Below are 15,677 nucleotides of genomic sequence, written 5' to 3'. Positions count from 1 at the left end.
TTCAATGTCAAGCCTCCATCTTCAAATGATATCCCAGGGTGGGAGATACCACTGACCTACAAGGTGTGAAGCACTCAGCATAATCGCTGTAAACATAGAAGTACTGCCAGACACTCGTGCATTATGATGCATGGCTGTACTGGCACTGCGGGGGACAACGCAAATGGAATGGAAGGATTAGACTGAGTCCAGAGACCACAAAGATTTCCTGGTCCATGATGATGACTGGCTAAAACATCGACTTAGATTCCCAAGAGCCGTGCTATTGGATCTGTGAGCTGAACTGGGACTGACCAACCCGACGGAACCGTGCCATCGCAGTACAAATACAAGTAGGCTATAATCACTCTGGGGTTTGTGGCAACCAGCTGTTAGCAGTGGGAATGAGCAGAAAGGTGTGTGCTACAACCAACAATATATAGTTTACCTTTCTAGGAATAATATAATTCTGTTAAACTCAATGCATTTTCTTTTGTTTGTGAACACGCTGCATCAAACAAAATGTGCTTTCTCTCAGTTGTTGTGCTTATTCACCATAATCAGGTTCATCTTATATGCATCAATATTCATGTGGTGCTTTGCATCAACCGTGGTTGAATATGTGAGTGTAGAGGATATGAGGCTGATACACACCAGTACATTTTCAAGTGGACTTGGTTTGATTCTGATATTCTACTAATTATTTACTAATTCCTGAAAAGAATTATCTTTGCTTGTCCCTTCTCAACAGAGAGGTCAAAGTTCAAGCTGCACAACGTGTCCAGGACAATCAAGCGTGACCAAAAGCAAATAGTGTGTGAGTTGTGTGTGTACCTGGATCTCCATGCCCTGTTCCAGCAGTCTCTTGGCCTGGTTCTCCACCTCCAGCCTGGCTCTGCTGATCAGCAGCAAGTCATTCTCAATCACCTCAATGCCACTCAGATCTACACCTTGTGACAGATAGTCTGGAGCATGTGCAAGCAAACACACACAAAAGGGAAAAGAAACCGAAAATTACAACATTTTATATTTTCCACCTTCTTTTACCATTTTCATTCAGTACTTTCTAAGAAAAGAAAGAAACATAACAGTTTTGGAAAAAAGTTAATTGCTAACAAGACAAAAAATTTCATCTTATTTAACAAAGTGTTATATAGCTTAAAGTGAAACTGAAGATAAAGTTAACAGTTTGAAACCACAGAAAGGTAATGTATTTTTGTGTTGCTTCAACTCTTAAAGAGGTGGTATTATGCTTTATACCTTTTTCCCTCTCCTTTATTGAGTTATATACCTTTTTTGTGCATGTAACAGGTTTGCAAAGTGAAAAGGCCAGTCCAGCCCAAAAGTCTGCTCTGAACTGCTTAAAAACAGCTTGTTTGTAGTCCACCCTCCCTTTCATCCCTGTGATGTCACAGGGATGAAAGCTGAATGTGCCTCAGATAATGCCCGCCAAGCGGAGACGCTGACTAACCCCCTCAATATGCGAAACTGATCGGCCACGGTCAAAGCTGATCAAGCTGAAAACACTTTTGAGACCTATAAATAATAAAATTTTAATACGACACATATTATCTAGTGTTTTGGCTCTGTGGCCCATAAACTGACAAGAGGCAGTAAAATGACATTGTGAGTCAAAAATATAACTGAAAACACACATAAATAATATTGTCAATGAAAACTGAAGAAAAAATAATTGTTGTTTAATGAACACCAATAGATTTTACTTTAGTGGACCAAAAAAGCTCTTGTACAAATCCCCTTACAAATCAAATGGCCCAGTCAGTCAGAAACTTCATCAACACATCTCCTTTGTGATTACATCATCAGATTTCTGTTATTTAATTTGCATCCCGTTGACAGAAAAGATGATAGCGGGACTAGTCAGCTTGACAGATTTCTCACAACACTTGTTTCAAAGAAGCACATAACACTTCTGACTGTGTGTTAAACATTTCCATTCTGCTTTGCCCCTGCTTTGTTTATCCACCCACCTGCTTCAGAAAGCCTAATCACGCATTAGAGGAAGAAATATTGACTTGCCTTGCAACTGAATCCTGTTTTGGGCTGATATGAAATTGAAAATAGTGTAACCCTTATATATTGTAAACCCAATATGTGTGATTTTGAACCTCTTAACAGTTTTGAGGCAGTGACTCTGCAGTCCTGGCTCATGTGGGAAGTTCATTCACCCAGGAAGTAAGAGAAAAGCAGGGCCAGGCAGACAGATGTGCAGGATGGAACAGGGAGATAAACCGTAGCAACAGACTTGTGTGTGTGACTAAACCACGACCTGCTGGGGCAACAGTCTGAACTGAAAATATATAGCTACAAGGAACCAGTGAACGGAGCGCTAACATAATTAAAAGCTGCTAAATGAGGAAAAACCATTTTACTCTATTTTTATTTGTACATGCCGATTTCTCCTACACCAACTGTTTGGCCATTTTCCTCTGATGTTGTGCTCAGGGTGGGAAGCTCAAACGCTCCAATCAAAAGAATAATGGCATTAAAATTATTTTCATACACTAAAGAATTTTGGTCACAATTGTGATTGTGGCCAACCTTTAAAGCATTAGCTCTGGGCCAGGGCCGGCCCACAGCGTTGGAGCCCTAGGCCAGATTTGAAATTGGCGTTCCCCCTTTTTACATTTGGGGAAATCTAAAAAGTCCACTGCAGGGGTTGAAGTAATCGCTTCTCAATCCTCAGGAATTGTTTAAAAAGTTCAGCAGGCAAACTCACAATTTTAGCATTACAGATGAACAGCCAAGTCACTAATCATGGTCCATAACGATAATCCATAAGTTTGATCCGCCTCCACATAGCCTTATCAAACTCCACATCACAGCCTAATTTGGGAGACCAAACCTAACCTGGGATCTGGGAATGTCCATCCATTCACACACACATAAACCGTGTCTCAACCCAGATAGGGTTTTCTTGCATTGTAGTAAATTTATGGGGTAATTTTCCTGAAATGGGGGGTCCTCCCCCAGAACATTTTAAGCATTAAAGACTTAATTTCCTGCATTCTGGTGAAAATTTCTGCATCAATTAATGGTGGAAATGTGTTTTTCTATATAAAGGGAAACACAATATTCCGGCAGCAGGTGACAATTAAATAAATATAGAATAAAATAGAATAAAAACATAATACAGAATATAATGCAGTAAGGCTTTTAGGCATTCTGTAGATATTTAGGGCCCGAGCACGACCGTGCGAGGTCCCTATTGAATTTGCTCGGATTTTTTTTTTTATTTTTTTTCTGCAAAGTAGGCCCAAATGACATGGCCTAAACATACTCGAAAACTCACCAAAATTTGCAAACATGTCAGAACCGGTGAAAAATTTCGTATTCTACAAGTTTCGCACATGGGCGTGGCAAAATGACTCGCTAGCGCCACCTAGAAAATTGGAAATGATTAGCCCCTCGTTCACGTTCAACCTACATGTACGAAATTTTCTGGGGACATGTATCGTATCAAGACGCACAAAAAAGCCTCAAGAACCCATAGCCTAAAGTCAACAGGAAGTCGGCCATTTTGAATTTTACGGCCATTTTTGGATGATTTACACACTTCGTACTTTAACGAACTCCTCCTAGGGATTTAGTCGGATCGACGTCAAATTTCTGCTGTGCCTTCTAAAGGCATTGACGATGAAAAGTTGTGCTATTTGCGCGTTTTCGTCAATGGGCGTGTCCGTGGCGTCGATGATTCGCAATGAAACAGGAAGTTGTTGTAACTTCAGTGTACATGCTCACATCCGGACCAAACTGTACATGTAGGATGAGAGTCCCGCCCTGAACACATGTACATGCCGACATTCACCCACAGTCATAGCGCCACCTGCTGGCAACAGAAAGTGACCTTTAACGAAGCAGCCCCCGCCGCACGTTTCACCTACGTGCACGAATTTTCTGTGGTACGTGTATCTTGTCCAGACGCACAAAAAAGTCTCTTGGAGCCATAGCCTAAACCCAACAGGAAGTCGGCCATTTTGAATTTTACGTCAAATTTTGGATGATTTACACACTTCGTACTTTAACGAACTCCTCCTAGGGATTTAGTCCGACCGACCTCAAATTTGTGCTGTGCCTTCTAAAGGCATTGAAGATGAAAAGTTGTGCTATTTGCAAGTTTTCGTCAATGGGCGTGTCCGTGGCGTGGCGTCAAAGATCAGCTCTTCGCCATGACACGGAAGTTGTCGTAACTTCAGTGTACATGCTCACATCTGGACCAAACTGTACATGTAGGATGAGAGTCCCGCCCTGAACACATGTACATGCTGACATTCACCCACAGTCATAGCGCCACCTGCTGGCAACAGGAAGTGACTTTTAACGAAGCAGCCCCCGCCGCACGTTTTACCTACGTGCACGAATTTTCTGTGGTACGTGTATCTTGTCCAGACGCACAAAAAAGTCTCTTGGAGCCATAGCCTAAACCCAACAGGAAGTCGGCCATTTTGAATTTTACGTCAAATTTTGGATGATTTACACACCTCGTACTTTAACGAACTCCTCCTAGGGATTTAGTCCGACCGACCTCAAATTTGTGCTGTGCCTTCTAAAGGCATTGAAGATGAAAAGTTGTGCTATTTGCAAGTTTTCGTCAATGGGCGTGTCCGTGGCGTGGCGTCAAAGATCAACTCTTCGCCATGACACGGAAGTTGTCGTAACTTCAGTGTACATGCTCACATCTGGACCAAACTGTACATGTAGGATGAGAGTCCCGCCCTGAACACATGTACATGCTGACATTCACAGACAGTCATAGCGCCACCTGCTGGCAACAGGAAGTGACTTTTAACGAAGCAGCCCCCGCCGCACGTTTTACCTACGTGCACGAATTTTCTGTGGTACGTGTATCTTGTCCAGACGCACAAAAAAGCCTCTTGGAGCGATGCCCTAAAATCAACAGGAAGTAGGCCATTTTGAATTTTACGTCAAATTTTGGATGATTTACACACTTCGTACTTTAACGAACTCCTCCTAGGGATTTAGTCCGACCGACTTCAAATTTGTGCTGTGCCTTCTAAAGGCATTGAAGATGAAAAGTTGTGCTATTTGCGAGTTTTCGTCAATGGGTGTGTCCGTGGCGTGGCGTCAGAGATCAAGTCTTCGCCATGACACAGGAAGTTGTTGTAACTTACGTGTACATGCTCACATCTGAACCAAACTTTACGTGCTTGATAACTCTCCCACCACGTTATGGAGGACCGATCCTGACACAGTCAGAAATAAATACAGAAATAAATAAATGCTCAATAAATAAATAAGCATCCAATTAAATACACAAAAAAATAAAGTAAATAAATAAATGTAGGTAGTAATTAAATTATACAAGGAGACATAAATGTATATATTTTAATTAGTGCCTTTACTTATTCACCTTTGTTATAATTACCTTATTTGTTTATTCAACTTTATTTATTACTAATTTTTTAATGTATTTATTTATGTGTGTGTTTAATATTTTTGTCTGTTTTATTCTTCCTTTGTATTTATTTACCTTATTTATTTTCAGCCATGGTATTTATTTCTGCCTGTCTTTTTTAAATTTTTGTATGCATTTCTGCCTCATTATGCAAATGAGGAGGGGCTGTGTCTCAAGGGGTCATCTTCTCTGCTATTGGTGGACCAGTCAGACAGGAGAGCTCCTACTCTGCCTGCAGACATCAACGATCTTGCCCCTCACACAGTCAGATGGCTTCCTTCAGTGCGCTGAGGTGTTTAACAACTCTGAAGACAATACTACCAGCAATGTCTTCCTTCTCTTTTCACGTAGACGCTCCGACAGACAGTGCTTTCAGTTTGCTGCATGCATGGACACAGAACTGCGGTACAGCACACAGTAACGATGAAATGTGTGCTGTTCTCACATTCTTCCTCTGTATGTACACATAAACAACAAGGCAGGGAAATATAAAAGGAATTTATTTTATTGTTTGGGTACATTATTGTTCAGTGTACATGCTCACATCTGAACCAAACTTTACGTGCTTGATAACTCTCCCACCCCGCAGACATCTACAAGCCAACACCGATTTATATTCATAGCGGCAAGTGCTATGTAGCTCCACATAGGGGACACAGGAAGTGACATATAACACCTTCATGCGGCGTCATAACCGCGTAGCAAATTCACAGCCGCACCGGCAGAGCTCCAGAATATGCAACTCGGCCGGCTCACACGCGGACGCGCTTATAAGTGCGAGGGCCCGCCCAACGCTGCTTGCAGCTTTAATGTTTTTAATGTGTTTTCTCCTGTAGATCATCTTTTCTAATTTAATACAATCCCTGCTGAGTCGGCACACATAGCCTTTCCTCCTCTTGAGTCTCTGTTTGGGGAAATAACCTTTTTAAATATGTGGCACCTATACCCTCAATGATAAATTAATTAATTTTAATTGAGTTAGAAACACTTGGGCCCAGTTCCTGTGTTTCAGAAGGATTTCTGCTCATGTTCAAAACATTCTGCACATTCAGAAGCAATATTACGAGACTAACGTCATCATTTAATTTTATAATATTTTTAATTCTACCTGCCCTATAGCCTACTCTGCTGTGGATTACGTTTTTGCTCCTTTGGACCATTTGACCGACACAGTTTGGGACTGCATGCTGCATGTGTAACCAAAACTACCCCAAAACAAAACTGATGAGGCAGAAATCTCACCACAAATCCACACACGTTAACTTTAGCAGCTCTGATAAAGTGCAGCTCAGAGCAAGGCTGTGCTTAAGTTCAAAGATGTTTATATTGCAAAACTATATCAGTTACGTTACCACTCTGTTACAAACTCACAGCGTGAGGCGTACATGAAGTCGTCGGTGTCGTATCAACTGGGCAGAGCTGATTCGCCGAGTCAAAACTTGTGCCGCCCTCTGACCAATTTGCGCCCTAGACAACCACCTACATATTGTAAAGACTGTAAGAGCACAACTAACGTTAATGATTTTCACTCGCACACTGCACCACACAGTAGCGCTTGGCTAGCATCTTCTCCATTTTCTTCAAAGGACATTTACGTGACAGGTGGCAGAAATTGACGGTGAAAGCAGTGGAGCAGAGGAAAAGATGTAAATGCAAATGCTCCGTACATGTATAGCGCCTTTCTAATCTTTTCGACCACTCAAAGCGCTTTTACAGTACATCTGCATTCACCAGTCATACACATTCATACACTGAGCCTAAGTGCTCAAACGGAAACTAACATTCACACACATTCATACTTGCCGCCAGGGGCAAATCGGGGTTCAGTATCTTGCCCAAGGACACTTCGACACACAACCAGGGGGAGCCAGGGATTGAACCGCCGACCTTCCGATTAACGGCCAACCCGCTCTACCTCCTGAGCCACATTTTCATATTTTCTGTTGAGTCATTGGCAAGGCTCTACGCTAATCTTATTCCCAAGGAGCACCTGTGCTCCTAAATGAAAAATACGGGGCCCACTGCACCAGTGTAATGTCTAAAAATGGCTCTGAGGATTTCATCCTGGTACCTAACAGCAGTCAGGGTACCATTGGCTAACACGTGGAGGTCTCTGCAACCCTCCAAGGATATGCCTCCCCAGGACCATCACTGAACCACCGCCAAACTGGTCATTCTGGATGATGTTGCAGGCAGCATAATGTTCACCACGCCGCCTGGTGAACGGGAAGCCATTTGTAGAAGTGCCAATTCTGCTGTTCTCTGGTGGATGCCAATTCAGCTGCGCGGTGCTGGGCTATGAGCACAGATCCCACTAGAGGACATCGGGCCCTCATGCCACCCTCATGGAGTCTGATTCTGACAGTTTCGTTGGAGGTCATTTTGTAGGGTTTTGTCAGTGCTCCTCCTGTTCCACGTCTCACAAAGGAGCAGATACCGGACCTGTCGCTGGGTTGGTGCCCCTCTACAGCCCTGTGCAGCTCTCCTCGTGTAACAGCTTTTCTCATAGTATTTCGTCCATGCTCTTGAGACTGTGCTGGGAGACACAGCAAACCTTCTTGCGATAGCATGTATGGAGGTACCATCCTGAAGGAGCTGGACTACCTCTGAAACCTGAATAGGCTGCAGGTACTGTCTCATGCTACCAGTAGTGACAAGGACCCCAGCAAAATGCAAAACTAAAGAACAATCAGTCAGGAAGAATAAGGAGAGAGCAACTGTCTATGGCCACCACCGTTTGGTGGTTGTCTTGCTGTTGCCTCTCCAGACACATTGATTTGCACCAAAACAGGTGACACTGATTCACAATTGCTTTTCCTAACTGGACAGATTGATATCCCTAAAGTGTAACTGACTTGATGTTATACTGTGATGATTATGTGTTAACCTTATTTTATGAGCAGTGTATATAGCTTACCACTAGTAAGTTTCATTTATTTAACCCATGTGCAAGTAAAATGGTCTACATTGTGGCTTGTCTCAAATTTGTCAATAATCATAGCCATTCATGCATGCCAATGAGTTTAACATTTCAAAAGTTTACTGAAGCAAGTCAAATGTTGTAGTCTTTCCTCGCACACTGTGCTCGAAAATAATTTTTCCGGCACTGTACAGCCCTGATTAGTAGACCTGCCAATTGTTGTGGCCGACTATCTCTAAAGAAAAACAGCTGCGGTAGGCTAAACACGGGAGAAAACTTGATGACGTGCACACAATGATAATCCAATACATTTCCGACAGACCATACACTTGGATAATGTTTTCGTTATAGCAACGCTGGCACCCAGAATCCAAGACCTCTGCTGTAGATCAGAAAGCATATGGTTACCACCATGTCCTGTCTTTTGATGTATATAATGAAGGACAAGGTCAGAAATGTGGAGATGCTTAGCCAATTTAGCAGGATGTCTTGCCTTGTCTGGCATAGCTGCTCTACTAAGCCTACTCCCAACTCTTAGAACGCCCTCGTCGAGGATGGGATCAAGCTTGTAAAGGTGGCTACTCTTCTTCACACTTTCCCCTTTTGAATTGTTACACTGCAAACTAGTTATTTCGTCCAGAAACTTCCATCTTTGACAGAAGCAGATGATTGCTGTCTCTGCCCTGTCAAATTCTTCAACTGAAAGACATCCTCTTGCTGTCTTAGCCTTAACGGTCTGCATCTCCTCTTGAAGCTTCTGTTCAAGCTGCTTTTCTTCTAGGCCAGAGCGAGCAAGAATTGCCGTCAACTGTTTCCACCTTTGAGCAAGCTCCAATAGCAAAGCCTTGAACCTGAGAAACCAGCCAACCATCCTTTTCAAACAGATCCACAAGGAGAAGTGACTGATACAACGCATAACTGAGTCCACTTACTCAACAGCTTGAACAGCATTCACAGACACACTTGTCTTCATTTCAGGATCTTCTGGAGAAACCGTTCCAAGGACTTCAGGGTCCACCGGCCACTTTGTTTGAGGCTCCACAGTGTGTCAGCCTTCAAAAGTGATTACACTTTAACCCGTCTCGAAGCCAAGGCTGCAGGATTACTAGCTGTATTTACATATCTCTACTGACATACGTTAGACATGATGAGTACCTCTGACACCCTAAACGTTTTCAACCGTGAGTTCTCGTACTTCAACACAGAGGGTACTATCAGTCCAAAAAACTGAATTCTGTAGTTGCATCCACAACTCCTTCTTCCACATCTTGTCCATTCTGCTTGCAACCACTGCAGCTGTCAATTCCATGCGGGTGATGGTAATGGATTTCAGTGGAGCCACATGTACCTTTCCCATTATGAATGCACATTGTGCCTGTCCAGAGATATGTTACAGTGCAGTAACAGGTAAGTCACTGTACCATAGTCGTCCTCACTCACATCAGCAAAGTGGTGTATCTGAGCAGAAACAACCACTCCAAAGTTTGGATGTTTCAAGCACCTACTGACCTTAAAATCCTCAAGGTTACAGAGCTCCTCCAACCAGATTGTCCACTCTTGTGCTGCAGCAGCTGGCAAAGTTCGAAGTTCTCGATAGAGCAATACTGCCTTCTCTTCAGAACAAACTGATACCAAGCAATCATCAATATAGAAACTATGCAGAACAGTTTCAACAACCTTCTGGCTAAACTGCTCCTGGTTATCTTCAGCACATTTTCTCAAGACGAAACTGGCACAGCTTGGGGAGGATGTGGTTCCAAACAGATGTGCAACCATTCTGTATTCCACCAGGGCCTGACTATGATCTCCATCTGGCCCCCAAAGAAACCTGAATAGGTTTCAGTCTACATGGCTTCAATATCTGCGGTGAGCACAACAGACTCCTTTTCGGAACCTAGTTATAACTCCAACCAGTGAGCTAGTGAGATCGGGGCCTTGCATTTAGGAGTGGTGACAGGGCCGGGTGCAGGGCGTTAAAGTACAGGTTTAGCAGGGAGGTGCGAGAAGCTAAACGTCTGTACTCAGAGAGACTAAAGAACCAGTTCTCTGAAAACAATGCCACTTCTGTCTGGAGGGGGTTCAGATAGATCACAAACTATAAACCCAAAGTCCTCCACTCCATAAACGATTCTCGCCTGGCAAATGAGCTGAACGAGTTCTACTGCAGCTTTGAGAGTCAATCGGACACCATCCCCCGTGACTCCTCCACTTAGCTTCAGCCTCAGTCCACCACTTCTTCCCCTCCCTCCTCAGAGTTGGCCAGCTCCACCCCCTCCCCTGCTGTCTCCATCACAGAGAGTGAAGTCAACGGTCTTTTCAGGAGGCAGAAACCTCGCAAAGCAGCTAGGCCGGACTCTGTCTCCAAATCCACCCTGAAGAACTGAGCTGATCAGTGTTCACAGACATTTTTAACACCTCACTGGAGACATGCCATGTGCCAGCCTGATTCAAAGCCTCCACTATAATCCCTGCCCCCAAGAAACCAAGGACCACTGGACTAAACGACTACAGACCCGTCGCCCTGACCTCTGTGGTTATGAAGTCCTTTGAACGCCTTGTGTTGTTGTAGAGGGACAAAACGCTAGACTCAGGCCCGCTGGAAGTCCAGATCTGTCCTCAATACTTTACAAGTATTGCTGGTAGATAACACTTGGAGTTCAAAAGAAGTTACTGGAGTCGGTCAGAGATCGATGCAGAGTTTATTGTCAAACCAAGACAAAACCCGAGCAAGCCTTAGCAGACCGGTAAGGCACACTGAAAACATGGTGTGGAGCTTCTCATTATATAGCCCTTGGCTCTCCCTAGGGAGGTGGGGCCCCTGCGATATACCTGCCTATTTTTCAATTTAATGTAGCCATTAATTAGTTCTACTAGTGTAAATCTCTTCTTTGATGTTTTCTTTTACGACCGTCTTAAAAACCCTGTTCCTGTAATATTATACTCCCTTAAAATCCTAATTCTCCTATTCTCCTTAAAAATATTAATTCATCTTTATTGTCAGTTAACTGTATAAACACATTATCTGAGGGTACTATTTCGTAGTCGTAGACATTTATGTGTTATAAGACACCAGTAAACTCTCGGGTCAGGCACTTCCCAGAGTTTGGGCCCCCTTGGGCCCCCTTAAGAGCGTCTGTGGTCATCTACCAGTAGCTTCCAAATTTATAGGCCTATGGAGGATCTATGTCTCCGTAATATCTGTCACAGGTATGGAGATCTATGTCCCCATCCGCATACCTTCTGTCATAGATATGGGGCCCAAAAATGATTTAATATCTGGGTACACGGTCTTTTCTCCTTTCCCACCAAGTAGTATCTAAGTCCTACAATATACCTCAGGTGCATATGCTTTTAGTGGCATGCCCTTTTTGACCCATCCCTATTACACACTTTCCACTGAACACTTATGAGAGAGTCATCTTTCTTGGCCTGTCAACTTTGGTCTTATGCAGAGAGTCGAGTGGCACGTCAGAGTTCAGTTTAACACTCAGATCTACCTAGGGATGTTACATGCTTATACAAATGTCTGAAAAACATAAGGCATAACATACTGATAGATGATACATTGAGTAAATGATACATTCTGGATAAATGAAATGTATTAAGTTGGATAAATGATACATTCTTACTCAACATTGTCCCACCTAAAATCCATTACAGACCCACTCCTGGACCCCCTGCAGTTTGCCTGCAGAGCCAATAGGTTTGTAGACGATGCAGTAAACATGGCCCTTCACTACATCCTCCAGCACCTGGACTCCCCAGGAACCTACACCAGGATCCTGTTTGTGGACTTCAGCTCTGCTTTTAACACCATCATCCCGGCCCTGCTGCAGGACAAGCTCTCTCAGCTGAACATACCTGACTCCACCTGCAGGTGGATCACTGACTTCCTCACGGACAGGAAGCAGCACATGAAGCTGGGAACATGTACATACACAAAAACATGTCTCTGATTCCAGGACCATCAGCACCGGTTCCCCTCAAGGCTGCGTTCTTTCCCCCCTTCTCTTCTCCCTGTACACCAACAGCTGCACCTCCAGTCACCAGTCTGTCAAGCTCCTGAAGTTTGCGGATGACACCACCCTCATTGGGCTCATCTCAGGTGGGGATGAGTCCGCCTACAGGTGGGAGATCGACCATCTGGTGACCCGGTGCAGCCAGAACAGTCTAGAGCTCAACACTCTGAAGACAGTGGGGAGTCACACAGGATGATGGGGGAGGGTGGGCTTCAGAAAGAGCACAGCCCCACCCTCCCCCATCATCCTGTGTGACTCCCCAGTCACCACTGTGGACTCCTTCCGCTTCCTGGGCACCATCATCTCCCAGGACCTCAAGTGAGAGCTGAACATCACCTCCATCATCAAAAAGGCCCAGCAGAGGATGTACTTCCTGCGGCAGCTGAAGATGTTCAGCCTGCCAAAGACAATGATGGTGCACTTCTACACCGCCATCATTGAGTCCATCCTCACCTCCTCCATCACCATGTGATACACTGCTGCCACTGCCAGGGACAAGGGCATGCTGCAGCGTAAGTTCGCTCCACTGAGAACGTAACTGGCTGCAATCTTCCTTCTCTTCTGGACCTGAGGACTTTGAGGCGAGCAGGAAAGATTGCAGCTGACCCCTCCCACCCCGGACACAAACTGTTTCAGACTCTCCCCTCTGGCAGGAGGCTGCGGTCCATCAGGACCAAAACCTCTCGCCACAAAAACAGTTTCTTCCCATCTGCAACTAGCTTCATTAACAAGGCCCGGGTCCCCTACTCACCCTACTCACTCACCACTCACCCCCCCCTTAAAAATGATACAAATGTCTCTGCACATGTAAATCCTGTTTCATCTCGTGTCGGGCACAGACCTGGTACGTCGCACATATTTGTTGTTGATTGTTGATCTTTGTTGTTGTATATTTTTATGTTGTCAGTTTATATATCTATATGTACACAATATTCTCTTCCGTTGTGTTACTTCTGCACGGCACAGACCCAGAATAATGCACATGTATATCTGCAACCTTGTTCTTCCATTCCATATTTATATATTTCTACATTTATTTATGTTGACTTTATGTTTGTCTACGAGTAGCACCTTATCACCACAGCAAATTCCTCGTATGTGTAAAACACTACTTGGCAATAAAGCTCCTTCTGATTCTGAAAATCTTCTCCATATAGGCAGAAGCGATCTTAAGTGAATTGCCAAAGTGTTCTTCCAACAAAGATTTGGCCTTGGCATATCCTTGGTCATGAGGCATATACTGACAGCTTCTTACAAGCTCCCTGGGCTGCCCTCTAATGTACTGCTCCAGAAAGTATAAGCAGTCCTTAGAGCTATGACTCCTTTCAATAATGTGTTCAAAGGTTCGAATGAAGGTTTTATACTGTACTGGATTACCATCAAAAATCTGAATGTCTCTTCTTGGAAGGAAGAAAAGAGACTGTTGCTCAACTAACAAAGATGTAATTTAATTTTGTTTTTCTAAGACTGATTTTATGTCATGATGACCAGTACGGCTTTGCATTAAAGGAACAATATTATCTGTTTTTGACTGAGATCGAGGACATGCTTGAGTATTCTGAGTTCCACTTTGATACACATTTGGCTCAGACTGCTCCAATGAGTTGCTTGCAGGCTGCCGATCGACTCTTCCTTGTTCAGGTCCTACATCCAACAAATGTGCAAGTAGGTGGCTACCTGCAGAAACATCTTGAGATCTTGCAACTGTCATAGGCACAAATATTTCAGCCTCAGCATTAAGTGTTCGGGCTTTTGTTTGTTCTCTCTCCAAATGAATGAATTCATTCCATCTGATTTACCATGTACAGCACAGGACACGTGAGAGCTCCCAAAATCTTTCAACACGTTTACTTTAGCCATTGATGCAGCTATTTCAGTCTCCCAGTCAAGCAGCTCCTTCCTTTTCCTGAGCTGCTCCTCTTGCGCCTCCAGAGCATGTTTGTTTTTTAACAGCTTTTGGTGAACAATGAGTGAAGCCATGTTTGCTTTAATACGTGCTGACGAAGTAGATGAGACAGTAGACTTACTTCCTGTTGGACTCATTTTCCTTGATGTTCTGCTGGCAACATTAGAAACACTATCACTTGGTTTAACATCATCTACAGCAGCAGCATTTTCCACACTCTTCTGAGAATGCTGCGAAACACAGGACTCATTTTCATTTTGTGCATCAAATATTTCAGCACAAAGAGGTAACTGTGATGAATTATTAGTACCATCTGGATGGATCTTGATCCACTTGGCTCCATTTTCTATTTGTAAATGCTCAAAATCATGCAAAATTCATCTTTAAATGTACTACATTTAATTTACACAATCATTTTAAAACCGTATATAATGAGCAAATAAAATCTATGGCATTCACTTCCCCCTAAACTACATAACAAACCAACAAACTAACTACTACTACGGCGGTAATCCTGAATAACAAACGGCTATAAAACAAAAAAATCAATACAACCACCTAACGTGGCTATACTGCTAAGCCTAATGGGGGAATCAAGTAACTCACAAACGCACCTGTGGTGTGTGTGTGTGTAGCCATACCTTCACTTCAAACGCTTTGCGGGCTGGCATGAATGAACATAGTAAACTAGATGAATGAACTGATGCGCCACGCTGACATCGACGTGTGTGCTCAGGTTCCTTTGTTCCAAAGTGTTCCAAAATTATCTCAGGAATTCAAAATCAGCAAATCTTTCTCACCTTTCCCTAGATCAACACTTCAGTGTTGATCTAGGGAACTTCAGTGTTGATCAACACTTCAGTGTTGATCAACACTTCAGTGTTGATCTAGGGAAAGTTGTTGATCAAGTATTTTCTGTTGACTTTGTTGCGGCCGACTATCGCTAAAGAAAAACAGACGCGGTAGCAGTAACTCCAGCCAGTTTTAACTGCCATTTTTGGTTAACGTTCGTTCTCAAACAGAGAATGGGGGTGTGGTTAATAGTCGGACGTAATACATTACCATTACAAACAAAAACTGACCGGCTGGGGTGTTCACTAACGGTATGCTGTGTTAACATCACAACACTGTAAAGTTCAATACACTGTCTGGCAGGAGTAGCTATTACTTACTCATGATAGAAACTAATGTGCGCGTATCAGCTGTTATCAATCATACAGTCGATGGTCCTGCTACGCACTGCACACGATAACTTATGGTGTGCTTACTTCTGATACCATTGCCTCCACCGATGCATTGGTAAAACAGTGGTCAGTAAATGCATGTTGCAGACTGTATATAAGACGGGGTGAAATTGCAGGTGAAATTGCTAGACTGCTTTGCTTTCCTCAATCTTTACCAACTAACTTCAATAAT

At 43.5% G+C, this 15,677-nt stretch overlaps 1 protein-coding gene across 1 annotated transcript in view; it reads right to left on the bottom strand.

Annotated features, from left to right (window-relative positions):
- Positions 1-720: 720 nt before the first annotated feature.
- The window catches only part of LOC119918330 (conserved oligomeric Golgi complex subunit 5-like), an 84,266-nt gene continuing 69,309 nt past the window's right edge, over positions 721-15,677 (bottom strand). Inside the window, exon 7 of the mRNA XM_038739012.1 lies at positions 721-944. Coding sequence (XP_038594940.1) covers positions 736-944 — 209 coding nt within the window. The 3' untranslated portion in view covers positions 721-735. The remainder of the gene's footprint in view (positions 945-15,677) is intronic.

Source organism: Micropterus salmoides, unplaced genomic scaffold, assembly GCF_014851395.1.
Source record: "Micropterus salmoides isolate LMB-PRFRI ecotype aquatic unplaced genomic scaffold, ASM1485139v1 Ms_hic_scaffold_23, whole genome shotgun sequence".
NCBI classification, from domain to species: Eukaryota; Metazoa; Chordata; class Actinopteri; order Centrarchiformes; family Centrarchidae; genus Micropterus; species Micropterus salmoides.
Note: the sequence above shows the minus strand (reverse complement) of the source record. Positions and strands in the feature narration are given on the sequence as shown.